Genomic DNA, 15752 nt, shown 5'->3' with positions numbered 1-15752 from the left:
GTGTCGGAAGGGGTGATAATGAGGTTTGTATAATGATCAGAGGGGGGTGATAATGAGGTCTGAGGGGGTGATAATGAGGTTTAGTGTAGGGGTCAGAGGGGTGATAATGAAGTTTATTGTAGGGGTCAGAGGAGTGATACTGAGGTTTAGTGTAGGGGTCAGAGGGGTGATAATGAGGTTTGGGGTGGGGGTCAGAGGGGCTGATAATGAGGTTTGCTGTGGGGGTCAGAGGGGTGATAATGAGGTTTGCCATGGGGGTCAGAGGGGTAATAATGAGGTCTAGTGTAGGGGTTACAGGGGGTGATAATGAGGTCTGGTGTAGGGCTCAGAGGGGGTGATAATGCAGTTTACTCTGGGTGTCAGAGGGGTGATAATGAGGTTTGGTTTGGGGGTCAGAGGGGGTGATAATGAGGTTTGGTTTGGGGGTCAGAGGGGGTGATAATGAGGTTTGGTTTGGGGGTCAGAGGGGGTGATAATGAGGTTTGGTAGGGGTCAGAGGGGGTGATAATGAGGTCTGGTGTAGGGGTCAGAGGGAGTGATAATGAGTTTTGGTGTGGAGGTCAGAGGGGGTGATAATGATGTTTAGTGTAGGGGTCAGAGGGGTGATAATGAGGTTACCATGTTGCACCTGCTACTTAAAACCATTTCTTCTGAGGATAACCAATCAGATGTTTGGATGATCTAGGCCAGGCGGTAACTATTTCTCCACCTCCTGTGATAGTGGCCATGAAATGTCAACACAAGGTGAGGCAGTTAGGTTGCATATTGATCTGAATAGATCCCTTCACTGAAGATCATTCATGAACCACTGGGATCTTCGCGAAACACAGGTGTGCAGTGCTCTCTTTGTTTCAGGCATGTGTCTTCAACTGACTCTTCACAATCATTTCCAAATTTTGCAGTGTGACACTGTGTTGGGGAAGTTACCCAGTGGCTCTGGGTCATTGGCTCACTTCCATAAACACAAGACCAGTCAGCACAGGGCGAGCAAATTTTAAAACATGTCCAGCTGACCCAATGATGTGGTTAAGCAGTGTAGCAGGGAACTGCCCGAGTGCATCACTCTCCAATACAACAGTCACCAAGTACCTCACTTCCCACTATAGCAGACTCCAAGACATCCCACTCCATTACAGCAATCCCCAAGTACATCACTCTCCAGTACAGCATTTGCCAGGTACATCACTCTCCAATACAGCTGACCTCACAGGCTTCACACTCCAATACAACAAACTCCAAGTACATCACTCCCCAATGCAACAGACCCCAAGTACATCACTCTCCAATACAACAGTCCCCAAGTACATCACTCTCTAATATACCTGACCCCAAAGAACATCACACTCCACTATAACAGACCTCAAGTGCATCACTCTCCAATATACAGACCCCAAGTACATCACTCTCCATACACAGACCCTAAGTGCATCACTTTCCAATACACAGACCCCAAGTACCTCACTCTCCAATACACAGACCCCAAGTACATCACTCTCCATATACAGACCCTAAGTACATCACTCTCCAATACACAGACCCCAAGTACCTCACTCTCCAATACACAGACCCTAAGTGCATCACTCTCCAATACACAGACCCCAAGTACCTCACTCTCCAATACACAGACCCCAAGTACATCACTCTCCAATACACAGACCCCAAGTACATCACTCTCCAATACACAGACCCCTGAGGAACAGGTGGTGACAAGGATTCAATCCATATTGAAACATTAGCATATACACAGGCAGCTGTAATATTAAACAAGTCATAAATTACCTCTGAAACCAGACAAAACACAGGGCAGAGATCTGTCACTGTTTGTATTCATTAAAAGTAATCTCGTGAAAAAATATGCTATCTATTGAACAGAACACTCTAAAGAAATGGGCTGAGAGAAGATAAAAGACTGTTAGATTTTAAAATCAGCAGCCATCCCTCTTCACCTTGCCAATGTTCTGCATGTGAGCAGCATTATGCAGTGCAAGGTTTAACAAGACACTGTGTTTTGTGTGTAGTAGTGGAAACAAGACTGCACATTCACATCAACCTTGTCCATTTGGTTCCAGTAACTTAGACTAGTATCCATAAGAAGGACTGGGGGCAGTAAATCTACCCAAAGAATTTCAGGTGTGTGGTGATACTGTGGCATTAAGGAACATATTTTGTCCTGCTTTATTTTTGTGAAGAGATATTAAAACAGAGGTAGTGAGCAGTCTGTTCCAAGCCAATAAACAGTTTGTGAGGCCTTGGGTATTTTTAAAAAGTTGCAATAATTGAGCGAGCATGAGTGAGAATGTTTGGGTCTGGACGCTGCTTCACACCTCTCCCTTCTCCAGCAAAATGCTGGAGTTCTCTCTTTCTGTTTCCCAGAATTTTTTCTTGATGTTCTTTCCTCCTGCACTGAAGGCACCTTGCATGTGATACAATGTATAATACTGACTTTCCCTTTGGCAAAGGGTGTGTTAATGAAAGTCAAGATTAGAGTCAAGATGAGGGCTCATTCCTGATGAAGGGCTCCTGCCCGGAACGTCGATTTTCCTGTTCCTTGGATGCTAACTGACCTGCTGTGTTTTCCTGTACCACTTTAATCTTGACTGTGATCTCCAGCATCTGCAGTCCTCACGTTTGCCCTGTGTTTATGAGATGTTACCATATTGGAACAGTTGGTGTTTAGTAATTAAATAACCTAATATTTTGCTTAGTTTTCCAAGAATTAAAGTTAGACTAATTCATCTTCCTGTGTTTGTATTTTAACTGTAGAGTAAGACTAAAGTCTGTTTTGCTTACTGTGCCAATCAAACTACATCTGGAGCACAGCACCTTACACTTGCCTTTAAATAAGGTGAAAGTGAGGGTCAAGGTTATCTCCTTGATATAGATTTGAAGGGGGTTTGAGCTGGTCCATTACAGACGGTTCTGGGGAGTATAACCGTAAAGGATATCACACTGGCTGAGCTGATATCCAAACAGAGATCATTTTGTCCAAACAATTCATAGCAGCAAGAACCTTTATTCATCATTCTCTTCTTCAGGGATCTCTCTAACTATTTCAAACAAGCTTCTTCTCTCTCCCGCTTCCATGTCTCCCCATGCAGGGCCTTGACCTCCTATCTACCTGTTGACAATAGTTCGACCATCTTCCACCCTTTTACCATGTTGGTTTGGCTCATGAATGACAGGGAGACAGTGAGGTCTGTAGATGCTGGAGATCAGAGTTGAGAGTGTATTGCTGGGAAAGCACAGCAGGTCAGGCAGCATTCGAGGAGCAGGAAAGTTGACATTTCGGGCCAGAGCCCTGATGCTGCTTTTCCAGCAACACACTCTCAACTCATGAATGATAGGGCAGACTGCTGGGCTGAATGGCCTTCTTCCACTCCAACGTTTTACAGCTAGGGTATTTCAGTGACTAACTCTGCTTTTTAAGAATAAACAATAATCCAACAACTTTATGCTGACTCATATAGGTATCAGCTTATGCATTTTCATTTTTCAAAGAGAAACCCAATTTCAAAATTTTCCAAATGGTATTTGAACTTGGATCACTGGATTATTGGTTAATTAACACCACCGTTCTCTGGGACATCCTTTAACGGAATTAATTTTAGTTCCATGATTTCTGCTGTGGTTCTGTTCGCCGAGCTGGGAGTTTTTGTTGCAAACGTTTCATCCCCTTTCTAGGTGACATCCTCAGTGCTTGGGAGCCTCCTGTGAAGCGCTTCTGTCATGTTTCCTCCAGCATTTATCGTGGCTTGTCTCTGGCGCTGCTGGTTGTCAGTTGCTGTCCGCTGCAGTGGCCGGTATATTGGGCCCAGGTCGATGTGTTTGTTGACAACCGGCAACTGACAACCGGAAGCGGCAGAGACAAGCCACGATAAATGCCGAAGGAAACATGACAGAAGCGCTTCACAGGAGGCTCCCAAGTACTGAGGATGTCACCTAGAAAGGGGACGAAATGTTTGCAACAAAAGCTCCCAGCTCGGCGAACAGAACCACAACAACGAGCACCTGAGCTACAAATCTTCTCCCAAACTTTCCATGATTTCTCATTGAAATACTGAACCAAGGATCGATGTACCAGCTGTAAACTATTATTAGTAGATAGTAGGTTCAAATCACCCAGTCTGTCCATTACTCCCATTTTAACATCAATGATTGATTGAAACTATAATAATGTGTGCAGGGATTGTGTTTTATCTGAAAACTTTGCTTTTTTCGAGTAATGAACATAGAACATAGGAATGTGCAGCAAACTTGCATTAATTACACCTTTCAACAGGGGTTTTAAAATGAAATGGCTTAGAGTCAATGTTAAAACAACAGACAGAAACAGAATACCAGGCAAATGCATTCCGAGTTGATGTATGAATATGGTGAGTGACGTTTGAACGCCTTCCAGTTTGCTATGATTACAGGGCTCTTGCTGTGTCAGTCCTGCTGGTGTGAGTGCACTGCTCTCCTTTAATGAGCATCATTCAAACCAGAGGCCTGAGTTTAATGGGGGTTTCGATTCTGCAAGGACTGGTGAACTGTAATCACTGAAACGGGTTCTGAGCTGGCAATTACAAGTAAGGGTTTTCCTTCAGCTGTCTACAGCTTTCACATCGGAGATTGGTTAGGCTCGTGATCCATGGCAAATACAAATTTGAGGACCCCAGTCGATTATTTTCTTCAGTTCTCTGAATGTTTGGTCTGGCTGTGATCTCCACATGGATCACACCGCACACTGGTCATTCAAAGAAACTGATCCCCAAGGAGTCAGAGTTGGGGCATTTTACTTTCATGTATTTTACATTACGCTTTGGAATTGTTTTCTGTTAATCACATGAGTGACCAGGAGTCTTATCATACATCACTGGGGGGTGTTGGAAGAGTTTACATTCTGAATACACATCCTGTGGCATCAGGTTCTGGTGTAGAATCGGTTCTGAGGCAAGAACACTATCCACTGGGCCACAGCCCACCTCTGAGAGTTCATAACCATCGCAGTTTCAGGGATACTTTTCCTCAGTTCCCGCTCTACCACTTTGGATTATCGGCATTTTTTCCAGAGAGCAGCATTTCCTCCCATCTCACAACTAAACCTTTGTTAAGAATACTTCCAGGAGAAAGTGAGGACTGCAGATGCTGGAGATCAGAGCTGAAAATGTGTTGCTGGAAAAGCACAGCAGGTCAGGCAGCATCCAAGGAGCAGGAGAATCGACGTTTCGGGCATGAGCCCACCTTCAGGAATCCTGATTCCTGAAGAAGGGCTCATGCCCAAAACATCGATTCTCTTGCTCCTTGGATGCTGCCTGACCTGCTGCGCTTTTCCAGCAACACATTTTCAGCTAAGAATACTTCCAGCTCCCTTCATTATCAAAAGCATCTCAATGGGTAGCATTAACTAGCCATCGAGTCAGAAGACCACGCACACAATCCTCAATCCTGAGCTTTGACGACTTTGCCTAGGCTGCCACTGCAGGACCTCTGCAATGTCAGAGGCACTGTCTTCTGACTGAGCTGTTGAATGGAGACCTTGTTTCATATGGATGGTGATAGGCCCCAAAGCAGTATTGAAAGAAGAGCAGGGGAAATCCCTCTCAATGACCTGGCCGAAATCTTGTCCCTTCGACCAACACCATCCAGACAGATCATGACGTTGCTGTTTGAGAGGGTTTACTGTGTACCAGCTGGCTGCTGTGTCTTCCACAAAACAGAGGCTGCGTTTTGAAAAGGACTGGAACATGTTAAATACAGTCTTTTGCATCCTTTTGTTAAATAGCAGTAATGTAGTCTCAACATTCAGGGTTATTCTATGCACCAAGCATCTTCATGAGCACACAGGCTACAGAAACATAAACATATTCCCATTCAGCAGCCATTGGTGGCCTCAGTGGTTAGCACTGCTGCATCACAGGGCCAGAATCCTGGCTTCAATCCCACTCCCCTGGGGCAAATGTCTGCATGGAGTTTGCATATTTTCCACATGGGTAGTAGGTTTCCTCCCACAGTCCGAACATGTGAAGGTTAGGTGGGTTGGCCAGGTTAAATTATCCATTGTATCCAGGGATGTGCAGGCTAAATGGATTACAACATAGAACAGTACAGCCCTTTCACTCCTCAATGTTGTTCCAGCCTTTTATCCTATTCTAAGATCAAACGAATCTATATACCCTTCATTGTACTACCATCCATATGCCTATCCAAGAGTTGCTTAAATGCCCCTAATGTACCTGACTCGACCACCATTGCTGGCAGTACATTCCACACACCCATCACTCTCTGAATAAAGAACCTACCTCTGACATCTCCCCCAAATCTTCCTCCAATTGCCTTAAAATTATGTCCCCTCATGACAGCCATTTCCATCATGGGAAAAAAGTCTCTGGATATCCAATCTATCTACGCCTCTCATCATCTTGTACACTTCTATCAAATCACCTCTCATCCTTCTGCGCTCCAATGAGAAAAGTCCTAGCTCCCTCAACCTTTCTTCATAAGACATACCCTCCAGTCCAGACAGCAGCCTGGTAAATCTCCTCTGCACCTTCTCTAAAGCTTCCACATCCTTCCTATAATGAGGCAACAAGAACTGAACACAATATTCCAAGTGTGATCTAACCAGGGTTTTATAGAGCTGCAGCATAACCTTGCAGCTCTTAAATTTAATCGCTTGCAAATGAAAGCCAACACACCATTTGCTTTCTTAACAGCCCTAACACCCTTAGTGGCAACTTTAAGGGATCTATGGACATGGATCCCAAACCCCCAGTTCCTCCAAACTGCCAAAATTCCTGCCTTTAACCCTGCAGTCTGCATTCAAATTCAACTGTTCACAGTGAATTACTTCACACTTTTCCAGGTTGAACTCCATCTGCCACTTCCCAGCCCAGCTCTGCATCCTGTCAATGTCCTGTAACAACCTACAACAGCCATCCACACTATCCAAAACTCCACCAATCTTCATGTCTTTGGCAAACTTACTAACCCACCCTTCCATTTCCTCTTCCAAGTCATTTATAAAAATCACAATGGGCAGAGGTCCCTGAACAGCTCCCTGCAGAACACCACTGGTCACTGAGCTCCAGGCTGAATATTTTCCATCTATCACCATGCTCTGTTTTTTATGGCTCAGTCAATTCTGTATCCAGACAGCTAGATTTCCCTGTATCCCATGTCTCCTTACCTTCTGAATGAGCCTACCATGGGGATCCTTATCAAATGCATTGCTAAAATCCATATACATCTACCCTTCTACCTTCATCAATGTGTTTTGTCATGTCCTCAAAGAATTGAATGAGGTTTGTGAGGCAGGACCTGCCCCTCACAAAGCCATGCTGATTACTTCTAATCAAACTATGGTTTTTTTTTTAAAGTAAGCATAAACCCTGTCTCTCAGAATCCTCTCCAATACTTTGCCAACCACTGACATAAGACTGTCTGGTCTGTAATTCCCAAGATTATCTCTATTCCCTTTCTTGAACAAGGGAATAAAATTTGCCATCCTACAATCATCTGGCACTACTCCAGTGGATAGTGAGGATGCAAAGTTTATCACCAAAAGTGCAGCAATCTGTTCTCTCACTTCCTGTAGTAACCTTGGGTATATCCTGTTTGGCCCATGGGATTCATCTATCCTTATGTCTTTCAAAATGTTCAGCACACCCTCCTTTCTAAAGTCAATCTGTTTGAGCATATCAGCCTGTTTCACACTGTCCTCAGAAACATCAAGGTCCCTCTCGGTAGTGAATATTGAAGCAAAGTATTCATTAAGGACCTCTCCTACTTCCTCCGACTCCAGGCGCAAGTTTCCTCCACTATCCCTGATCTGCCCCATCCTAACTCTAGCCATCCTTCATTCCTCACATAAATGTAGAATGCCTTAGGGTTTTCCTTAATCCTACCCGCCAACATGTTTTCATGCCCCCTTTGAGCTCTCCTCAATCTATTCTTCAGTTCCTTCCTGATTACCTTGTAACCCTCGAGAGCCCTGTCTGATTATTGCCTCTTGAACCTTAAGTAAGCTTCCTTTTTTCTCTTGATGAGATGTTCTACATCCCTTGCCACCCAAGGATCCTTCACCCTACCATCCCCTCCTTGCCTCGGTGGGACAAACCTGTCCAGCACTATCAGCAGGTGCTTCCTGAACAATCTCCACATTTCTATTGTGCATTTCTATGTCCTGAGAACATCTGTTCCCAATTTAGGCGTCCCATTTCCTGCCTAATAGCACTGTAATTTCCCTTCCCCCAATTAAATACTTTTCCACACCATCTGCTCCTATCCCTCTCCTTGAGTATAGTCATGGAGTTGTGGTCACTATCACCGACATGCTCTCCCACCGAGAAACCTGACACCTGGCATGGTTTGTTGCCATGCACCAAATCTAATATGGCTTCCCCTCTGGTTATTTGGAAATGTGGGGTGATGGGATCGGGTACTATGCCGGGTCCGGGAGGGACGCTCTCTGAAGGATCAGTGCAGACTTGATGGACCAAATGGCCTCTATCTGCACTGAAGAGATTCTGTGATGATGAACGACAAGCAGAAATAAGGATGGTTGTCACTGAGTGTTTATCATTTCATTTATATTCCCAAAATAAATTCATCAAATATAACTTCACAACGTAAATATCCTTTGCAAACCTTGCACAAAATGACTAATATGAAGCTACCTGCTCGTCCCTTAGCTGGTATTTATTGTCTTCATATTGTTTCACTTCACTGATGGCTCACAGTTCTTCACTGAGACGGGCGATAGAATTGTTTATTCATTGGTTATCTATTTTGTATATATCCAACCTACCACAGAGGAATGCAGAGAGACGATTTTAAGTTTACAAAAGGTTTATTAACAGTGCTCTAAAGTACGTCAACTTTCGTAGGATTTTCATATCTCTGCTTTCTGTTTCTTTTCGGAAGCTTCTGTTTACATTAGGCCTCAGAGACTTTAAAATCAAATCAAGCATTGCAAATATAGGTCAGTCACCAGACTAATGTAATCAAATGGATTAATAAATGTGTTGGAGAGAGTGCAGGAGCGATTTACAAGAATGGTTTCAGGAAAGAGGAACTTCAGTGATGAGGATAGATTGAAGAGGTTGGAACTGTTCTCCGTGGAGAGGAAAAGAATGAGAGGAGATTTGATCGCGGTTATCAAAACCATGTGCAGGCCGGATAGGTTAGATGGGGAGAAGCTGTTCGCACTCATAAAAGAAACAGGAACAGGATGTTGCCGGGAATGGAGGTTCTGAGTTGTGGGGAGAGGCTGGATCGGCTGGGACCTTTTTTCACTGGAGCACAGGAGGTTGAGGGGTGACCTTGTAGAGGTTTATAAAACCATGACGGATATAGGTAAGGTGAATGGCAGGTGCTTTTTCCCTAGGGTGGGGGATTTCAAGATGAGTAGGCATACTGTGTCGTTAGGGTACACGATGCACTGCCTGAAAATGTGGCGAAGGCAGGTTCAACTGAGGCATTGGATGGTGATTGGGATTGAGATGGTGTGTGAGGCTATAGAGAAAAAGCAGGAGAATGGTTATCGGTAAAAAATGATCGTCTGAAGAGCTGGACTCCCAGGTCTCATTGCACCTCCCCCTTTCCCTACCTATCGTCACTCGGATAATAGTCTGCTTTCCTGTTTTTGCTCCTAAAATGGATACCCTCACATTTATCCAGATTATACTTCAGCTGCCCTGTACTGGCCCATTCCCTGTTTGTTTCCTGCTTACTGATCTCGATCATTCTTCCCCAGTCCCACTACCCCGCTCCACTCTTTAACGTTATTCCTGTAAATCGACTTTTACACCCACAGCATTGCTGTTAATGACCAACCGAGTGTACAACAAAGACTTATTTAAAAATATGATTGGCCCCTTAACAGTTTGTCTACAGTTAAAGCCAGGAAAATAGGTATCGAAACATCAATAAAGGCGTTTTAACTGCTTGACATTAATGCAGGCATAAAAAGTTGGGGTTAGTGAGAAACAGGCTCCCAGAATCACAACCGGCACATTTCATCGTTTCACATAATTCCTGGTCCACCTCCATCCCAGTCTGGGTAACCCCATCATGCCCTGCATCACTCCAAGAAATTCATGATCCATCAGATCCTGCTTTTTGTGTATCTCCAGTTGCTTTCAATCCCTGGTTGGTTTTTAGCTGCCAAGGTCTGAAGCTGTGAAACTGCCTTCACTAATCTCTCGGTTTGTTCCCCTCTCCTTCAAACCTTTAAGAGGCCTATGCCCACTGCCCAGATGGCAAAACGTTTCTTCTGCTTGCCTCCTTGCTCTTCTGTGCCTTGCCTTGTCATGTTTTATAACCTTATGTATTCATTGCAAATTGTTGCTAAAGGTGTAGGATAATAAAATCTAATTCTAATTTGTATTAGTTTACATTTTTGCATGCATTTCAAAATTCCTCGGCCTGCCTTTAACCCAACTTAATCAAATTCACCCTCTTTGGGCTGTTGGCATGTTCCCAGTCAGCCAAAGTGTTTCTCAAGAAGATAAATGGCTCTTGTGCAAGCAGCAGACTGGGAGCCTTTGTTAAACTCTTTTGAAACAGTGACATTGAAAAACATTGTCGAGAGCGTGTATTGACACTGGCTTCCTTGGTACCACTACCTCAGCTCTAGTCACATCTCCTCTCTACCAAAGCATACAATCTGTAGAAATCAATTCACAGAATTGTTCCAATACAGAAGAAGGCCAATCAGCCCATCGTGCCTGAGCCAGCTCTTCAACGAGATCTGGGTGTCCTTGTACGTTAGTCTCTGAAAGTGAACACAGTTGCGGCAGGTGGTGAAGAAGGCGAATGGTTTGTTGGTCTTCACAGTGAAAGAATTCAGGTACAGGAGCATGGATGTCTTACTGCAATTGCACAGGACCTTGGTGAGACCACATTTGGAGTATTGTGCACACAGTTTTTGTCTTCTTATCGGAGGAAGCTTATTCTGGCTACAGAGGAAGTGCTATGTTCCCAATGACTGGGGAACCCAGAACCAGGAGTCTCAAGCCAGGTCTCTGTGATGTTAGAGCCAGCATCCGTGGAGAGAGGGAAACCCAGTTAACATTTCATGTCTGGATAAACATTCATCAAAACATTCATCATGAACATTCAGTCAGATGGTACAAGGACCAGAGGAATTCTGGGATAGGGCGGAAGGCAATAGAGTGAGTCCTTCAAGATCATAGAGAGTGGAGAAAGAGCGAGTCAAGAATTCCTCCTTCCTTCTATCCCTTCACGGAACTTCCTCTTTGTTGTTAACACACACTCTACTTGCTCAAAACCTACCTCACAAATTACTTTCCCAGTTCTGATGAAAGATCACAGCCATTGAGTCACAGAGTCAGACAGCAAGGAAACAGACCCTTCAGTCCAAGCAATCCATACCGACCATAATCCCGAACTAAACTAGTCCCACCTGCCTGCGCTTGGCCCACATCCCTCCAAACATTTCTTATTCATGTCCTTATCTAAATGTCTTTTGTTTTATTTATTAGTTGAAATCTTTTGGATTCATTCTCAGCAAATCACCAGTGGTCTTTCCTATACCTCCTGCATCTCTCACTGATCAGTTGCATGAAGCATAGAAATTAGGAGGAGGAGTAGGCCATTCAGCCCTTCAAGCCTGCTCTACCTCCTGCTCATCGATGCTGCCTGACCTGCTGTGCTTTTCCAGCACCACACTGTTCAACTCCACCACTCAATACGGGATGCTGACCATCCAATTCATAGCGTCGTTCCTGCTTTCTCCCCATGCTCTTTGATCCTGTTAGCTCTAAGGATGACATCTAACTCCTTGAAAACATTCAGTGTTTTGGCTTCAGCTGCTTTCTATTGCAAAGAATTCCATAGATTCACCACTCTCTGAGTGAAGACATTTCTCCCAATCTCACTCTTAATCGGCCTACCTCATATCCTTAAGCTGTGACATGAATAAGAAATGTTTGGAGGGATGTGGGCCAAGCGTAGGCAGGTGGGACTAGTTTAGTTCGGGATTATGGTCGGTATGGATTGCTTGGACTGAATGGTCTGTTTCCTTGCTGTCTGACTCTGTGACTCAATGGCTGTGATCTTTCATCAGAACTGGGAAAGTAATTTGTGAGGTAGGTTCTGAGCAAGCGGAGTGTGTGTTAACAACAAAGAGGAAGTTCCGTGAAGGGATAGAAGGAAGGAGGGATTCTTGCCTCACTCTTTCTCCACTCTCTGTGATCTTGAAGGACCCACTCTATTGCCTTCTGCTCAATCCCAGAATTCCTCTGGTCCTTGTTCCATCCCATACATCTGACTGAATGTTCATGGTGAATGTTTTGATGAATGTTTATCCAGACATGAAATGTTAACTGGGTTTCCCTCTCTCCACGGATGCTGTCTCTAACATCACAGAGACCTGGTTTGATACAGGGGCTAAACTGCTGATGTCAGTGTCATACTTTTAAACAGTTTTTCACCGAATGCCAGTTAATTGTTCACTCAAACGTGCAAATGCATACTGTTATCCCGAAAGGCTAACACTACTTTTATGTTCAAATTAATTGGAAATTTGCCACAGCTCTATCTCGTAATTCTGAAAGACGTTATGAAGGAACAATGCTGACGTACTGCTAATTAATTCTGGAACCAAATTAGAATTTTATATGAAATTACAACAAACTACTAGAGATATTGAACAGGTCTGGCAGTGTCTGTGAAGAGAGAGATAGAGTCCAATATGTCTCTTCTTCAGAAGTAGCATTCTTTTTACGATGGCTCAGTTTATAATCTCATGGGCGCCAGCTACTTTTTTTTGAATTCATGGCATTTATTAACCATCCCTTATTGCCCAGAGGGCAGTTAAGAGTCACCAATGTTGTTGTGGGTCCGATGAGGTCTGCAGTTTCCTTCCCTAAAGGACATCAGTGAGTTTTTCCAACAATGGTTTCATGATCATTATTAGATCCTTAATTCCAGATTTTTATTTCAATTTAAATTCCACCATTTGCCATGGTAGGATTCAAACCAGCATTCCCAGAGCAAGGGCTGAGTTTCTGGACTAATAGTATAATGATAATACCACTAGCCCATCACCGCCCTGATACATGGCTTCCTCCTAATTTACTCATGAACAGATGAATTACTGTAATCCTCTGTCTTTATTTCCACGAATACCACGATGTGCAAACTTTTCATTGTCGCTTTTTAGCAGAGGGTCCCTCTGGAATTTATCAACATGTGATATATTCCCTAAGACTTGATAAACACATCACCTACATAAAAGGTAAATGATGCTTTTAAGAAGTTTTAAAATAAAAATCTTTCGACACTCTGTCATTTTTGCTGAACTGCTGAATCTCGACAGATTGATGATAATCTACTGTTTTGTTAGTCGGATTCTTCAATATAACTGATCTTTGTATCAGGTGGTTATTGTATCTCCAAACATTCAACTATGAAATATGAACTGTAGAATGTGAAGTGATTGCTGCTGTTAAGGTCTTAATCACCCTGAAGATCCCTTGTGATGATGTCACAGAGCTACACCTCACTGGGCATACATAGCAGAGTGTAGGCGGAGTTCAGATGCAAGAGAGGCAGAAGCTTGACGTCCAGTCATGTGAAGGTTAGAAACACGTGGAGAAATGCATGTAGAGTAGATTGACAAGCATTAAGTGGTCAAATTTATGGACCAGTAAGATTAGAATGGGCCAGTAAGATTAGAAGCTGGTGTATCTGAATCCCATGTATTGCAGTATTTAGTCTTATAAGTAATAAACAGTGATAGAAAGTCTGAAGGCAGGTCTAGTTTTTGCCTTCTCAATGAGGCAAACTCATGGATGTCAGCATAAACCACACAATCAAAGAACTGCTTTTGAGAATGATTAATTTGCAGTTTTCCATTTGTTAGGGAGGACGGAACTAATTCTGAATTCCATTTGGAAAAATATTGACAGGTCACAAAGCTCTCTCACAATGCCCTGAACTGCAGAACAACTTCCCTCCTCTCTCAAGCGATCATTCTCAGCTCTGCTCACCAGCACAGCAGGCTGAGCTCTACCCTTGTGCACTTGCTACTCCAGGTCCCCTCACTCCCACACAGTCACACCATTCTCAGCTGAAGACACTGGCCAGTGACCATTCCACAAGCAGTTCTCATGAAAGATGCTTTAAGAGCGACTTCTCAACACTGCTCTCCATATGAAAGTGTCCTCCCGTTCAGCGCCTGTCGACAATTCAGGTGAGATGGAGCGATGTTGGGTGGTCTTAGCCAACCGAGACAAAAATTGAAACATCCACCCAAATCCAAGATAACCCAGTCTCGGCATTCGAGAGGGGGTGAAATAATTCCTAAAAAGCAGACCGATTTTAGCTCATCTTTTTCTTGCACAACTCTGGTTGCGAACATGTTTCCAAGCAATATTACCACACACAACTAGCATGCGTCAGATTTTAATTCAATAAACAGACATTGCATTTCATGGAAAGGAAAACAATTCCACATTTGACAAATGGGCTTTAAATTCAAACAATTCATATTTTTTTGACCTGCAAAATGTAACAGCTGTGCACGAATCCTCACTGAAAGAGCACATTAACATTGGTACAGGACCAAGTGCCTTTCCTGTATTAACTTGGAGATGACTGGATTGAAGTCTCTTTGTGAAATGTCTTTTGCAGACTGTACCAAGGGCAGAGAAAACAGAACAAAATGTTCTCACACCCTCCCTTGTGTACTGCTGAGGCTTTGCACATGTTTGTTCCCCCATCCATCAGTTCCTTGGTTAAATTGGCTGAACCATGCCGAACAGGCAGTCTCCTCATGACAAAAGTCAACTTGCACTCGGATGTTGCACAGAAATGACATCCTTCGCATTGATCATGGGTGGAGGAAGTCTTTATCGCTCGACCTTTCTGTTGGTGTTAGCCCCCCTGTGGTCGGGTTCAGTGTTCTGTGCAGCGCGGTGTTATCAGTCAAACCCCTGCCCAATGTGCCAGCTCCTCACTTTCCACAGATTGTCTTTTTACCTGCTTCCCAGCTCACTGTACTGTCTTACAACATGGATCATTTCAAATGAAAACAGTCACTGTCATTATATCGAAGAGATCAGAGCTGTCACTTACCATGTAATGACCCCATTGTAACTGTAAACAGCAGAACCCTCTTGGCTTGTGTTATTTATATTGCTGTACAGGACAGTGCCTCTCTCTCCTACTCCTTTAGCTCTCTCTTCTCCACCCACCCCCCCACCCCCCATCCCAACACTCTGCACCGACACGGACACAAGCTGCATTCTTGCATTCATTTGCTGCTGGCTTTGACTTTGCACTCTTGGAAAAGAAGCGCACTTCAGTCTTGAAAAGCAATTAAATGCCTCTTACCGTTCCTCCCAGGTCACGCAGAGCCACATTCATGGTGAGGAAGGCAGCTCTCTCAGTCCTCAGTCCTGTGGGTTGTTCAGTCAACACTCAAATCTGGAGAACACATGGACGCACTCACTGGGAAACAAGGCATGGTTTGCAGAGATAGTGTTGCAGACACACTGTGCAGTAGCCTGTGTGTGTGTGTGCGTGCGTGTGTGTCCTTGCCAGATAGTAAATCTAAAAACAAGTCTATTCCATCGCCAGTTTGCAGATAGCAGTCCCGAGAGGTTTTATTCCTGTCCCCAGTCAGTTTCAGGAGGAGAGGGTGAATCCACAGGCTTCACTGACATCTGGTGCTGCAAGGTGGTACTGTACCCTCATCTCCTCGCTACTGGTCCCTGTCAAACATCTACACCTTCTGGTACAGA

The 15752-nt window shown here is 44.0% G+C and overlaps 1 protein-coding gene across 1 annotated transcript in view; it reads right to left on the bottom strand.

Moving 5' to 3' along the window:
• Positions 1–15447, bottom strand: part of LOC132833735 (endothelin-converting enzyme 1-like) — a 317482-nt gene extending 302035 nt beyond the window's left edge. The window contains exon 1 of the mRNA XM_060852254.1: positions 15343–15447. Within this exon, the coding sequence (XP_060708237.1) occupies positions 15343–15375 (33 nt within the window). The 5' untranslated portion in view covers positions 15376–15447. The remainder of the gene's footprint in view (positions 1–15342) is intronic.
• Between the last annotated feature and the right edge of the window lie 305 nt (positions 15448–15752).

The sequence above is a fragment of the Hemiscyllium ocellatum genome, chromosome 37 (assembly GCF_020745735.1).
Source record: "Hemiscyllium ocellatum isolate sHemOce1 chromosome 37, sHemOce1.pat.X.cur, whole genome shotgun sequence".
In the NCBI taxonomy this organism is placed as follows: Eukaryota; Metazoa; Chordata; class Chondrichthyes; order Orectolobiformes; family Hemiscylliidae; genus Hemiscyllium; species Hemiscyllium ocellatum.
The sequence above is the reverse complement of the archived record's forward strand: the minus strand, read 5'-3'. Positions and strand labels throughout refer to the sequence as shown.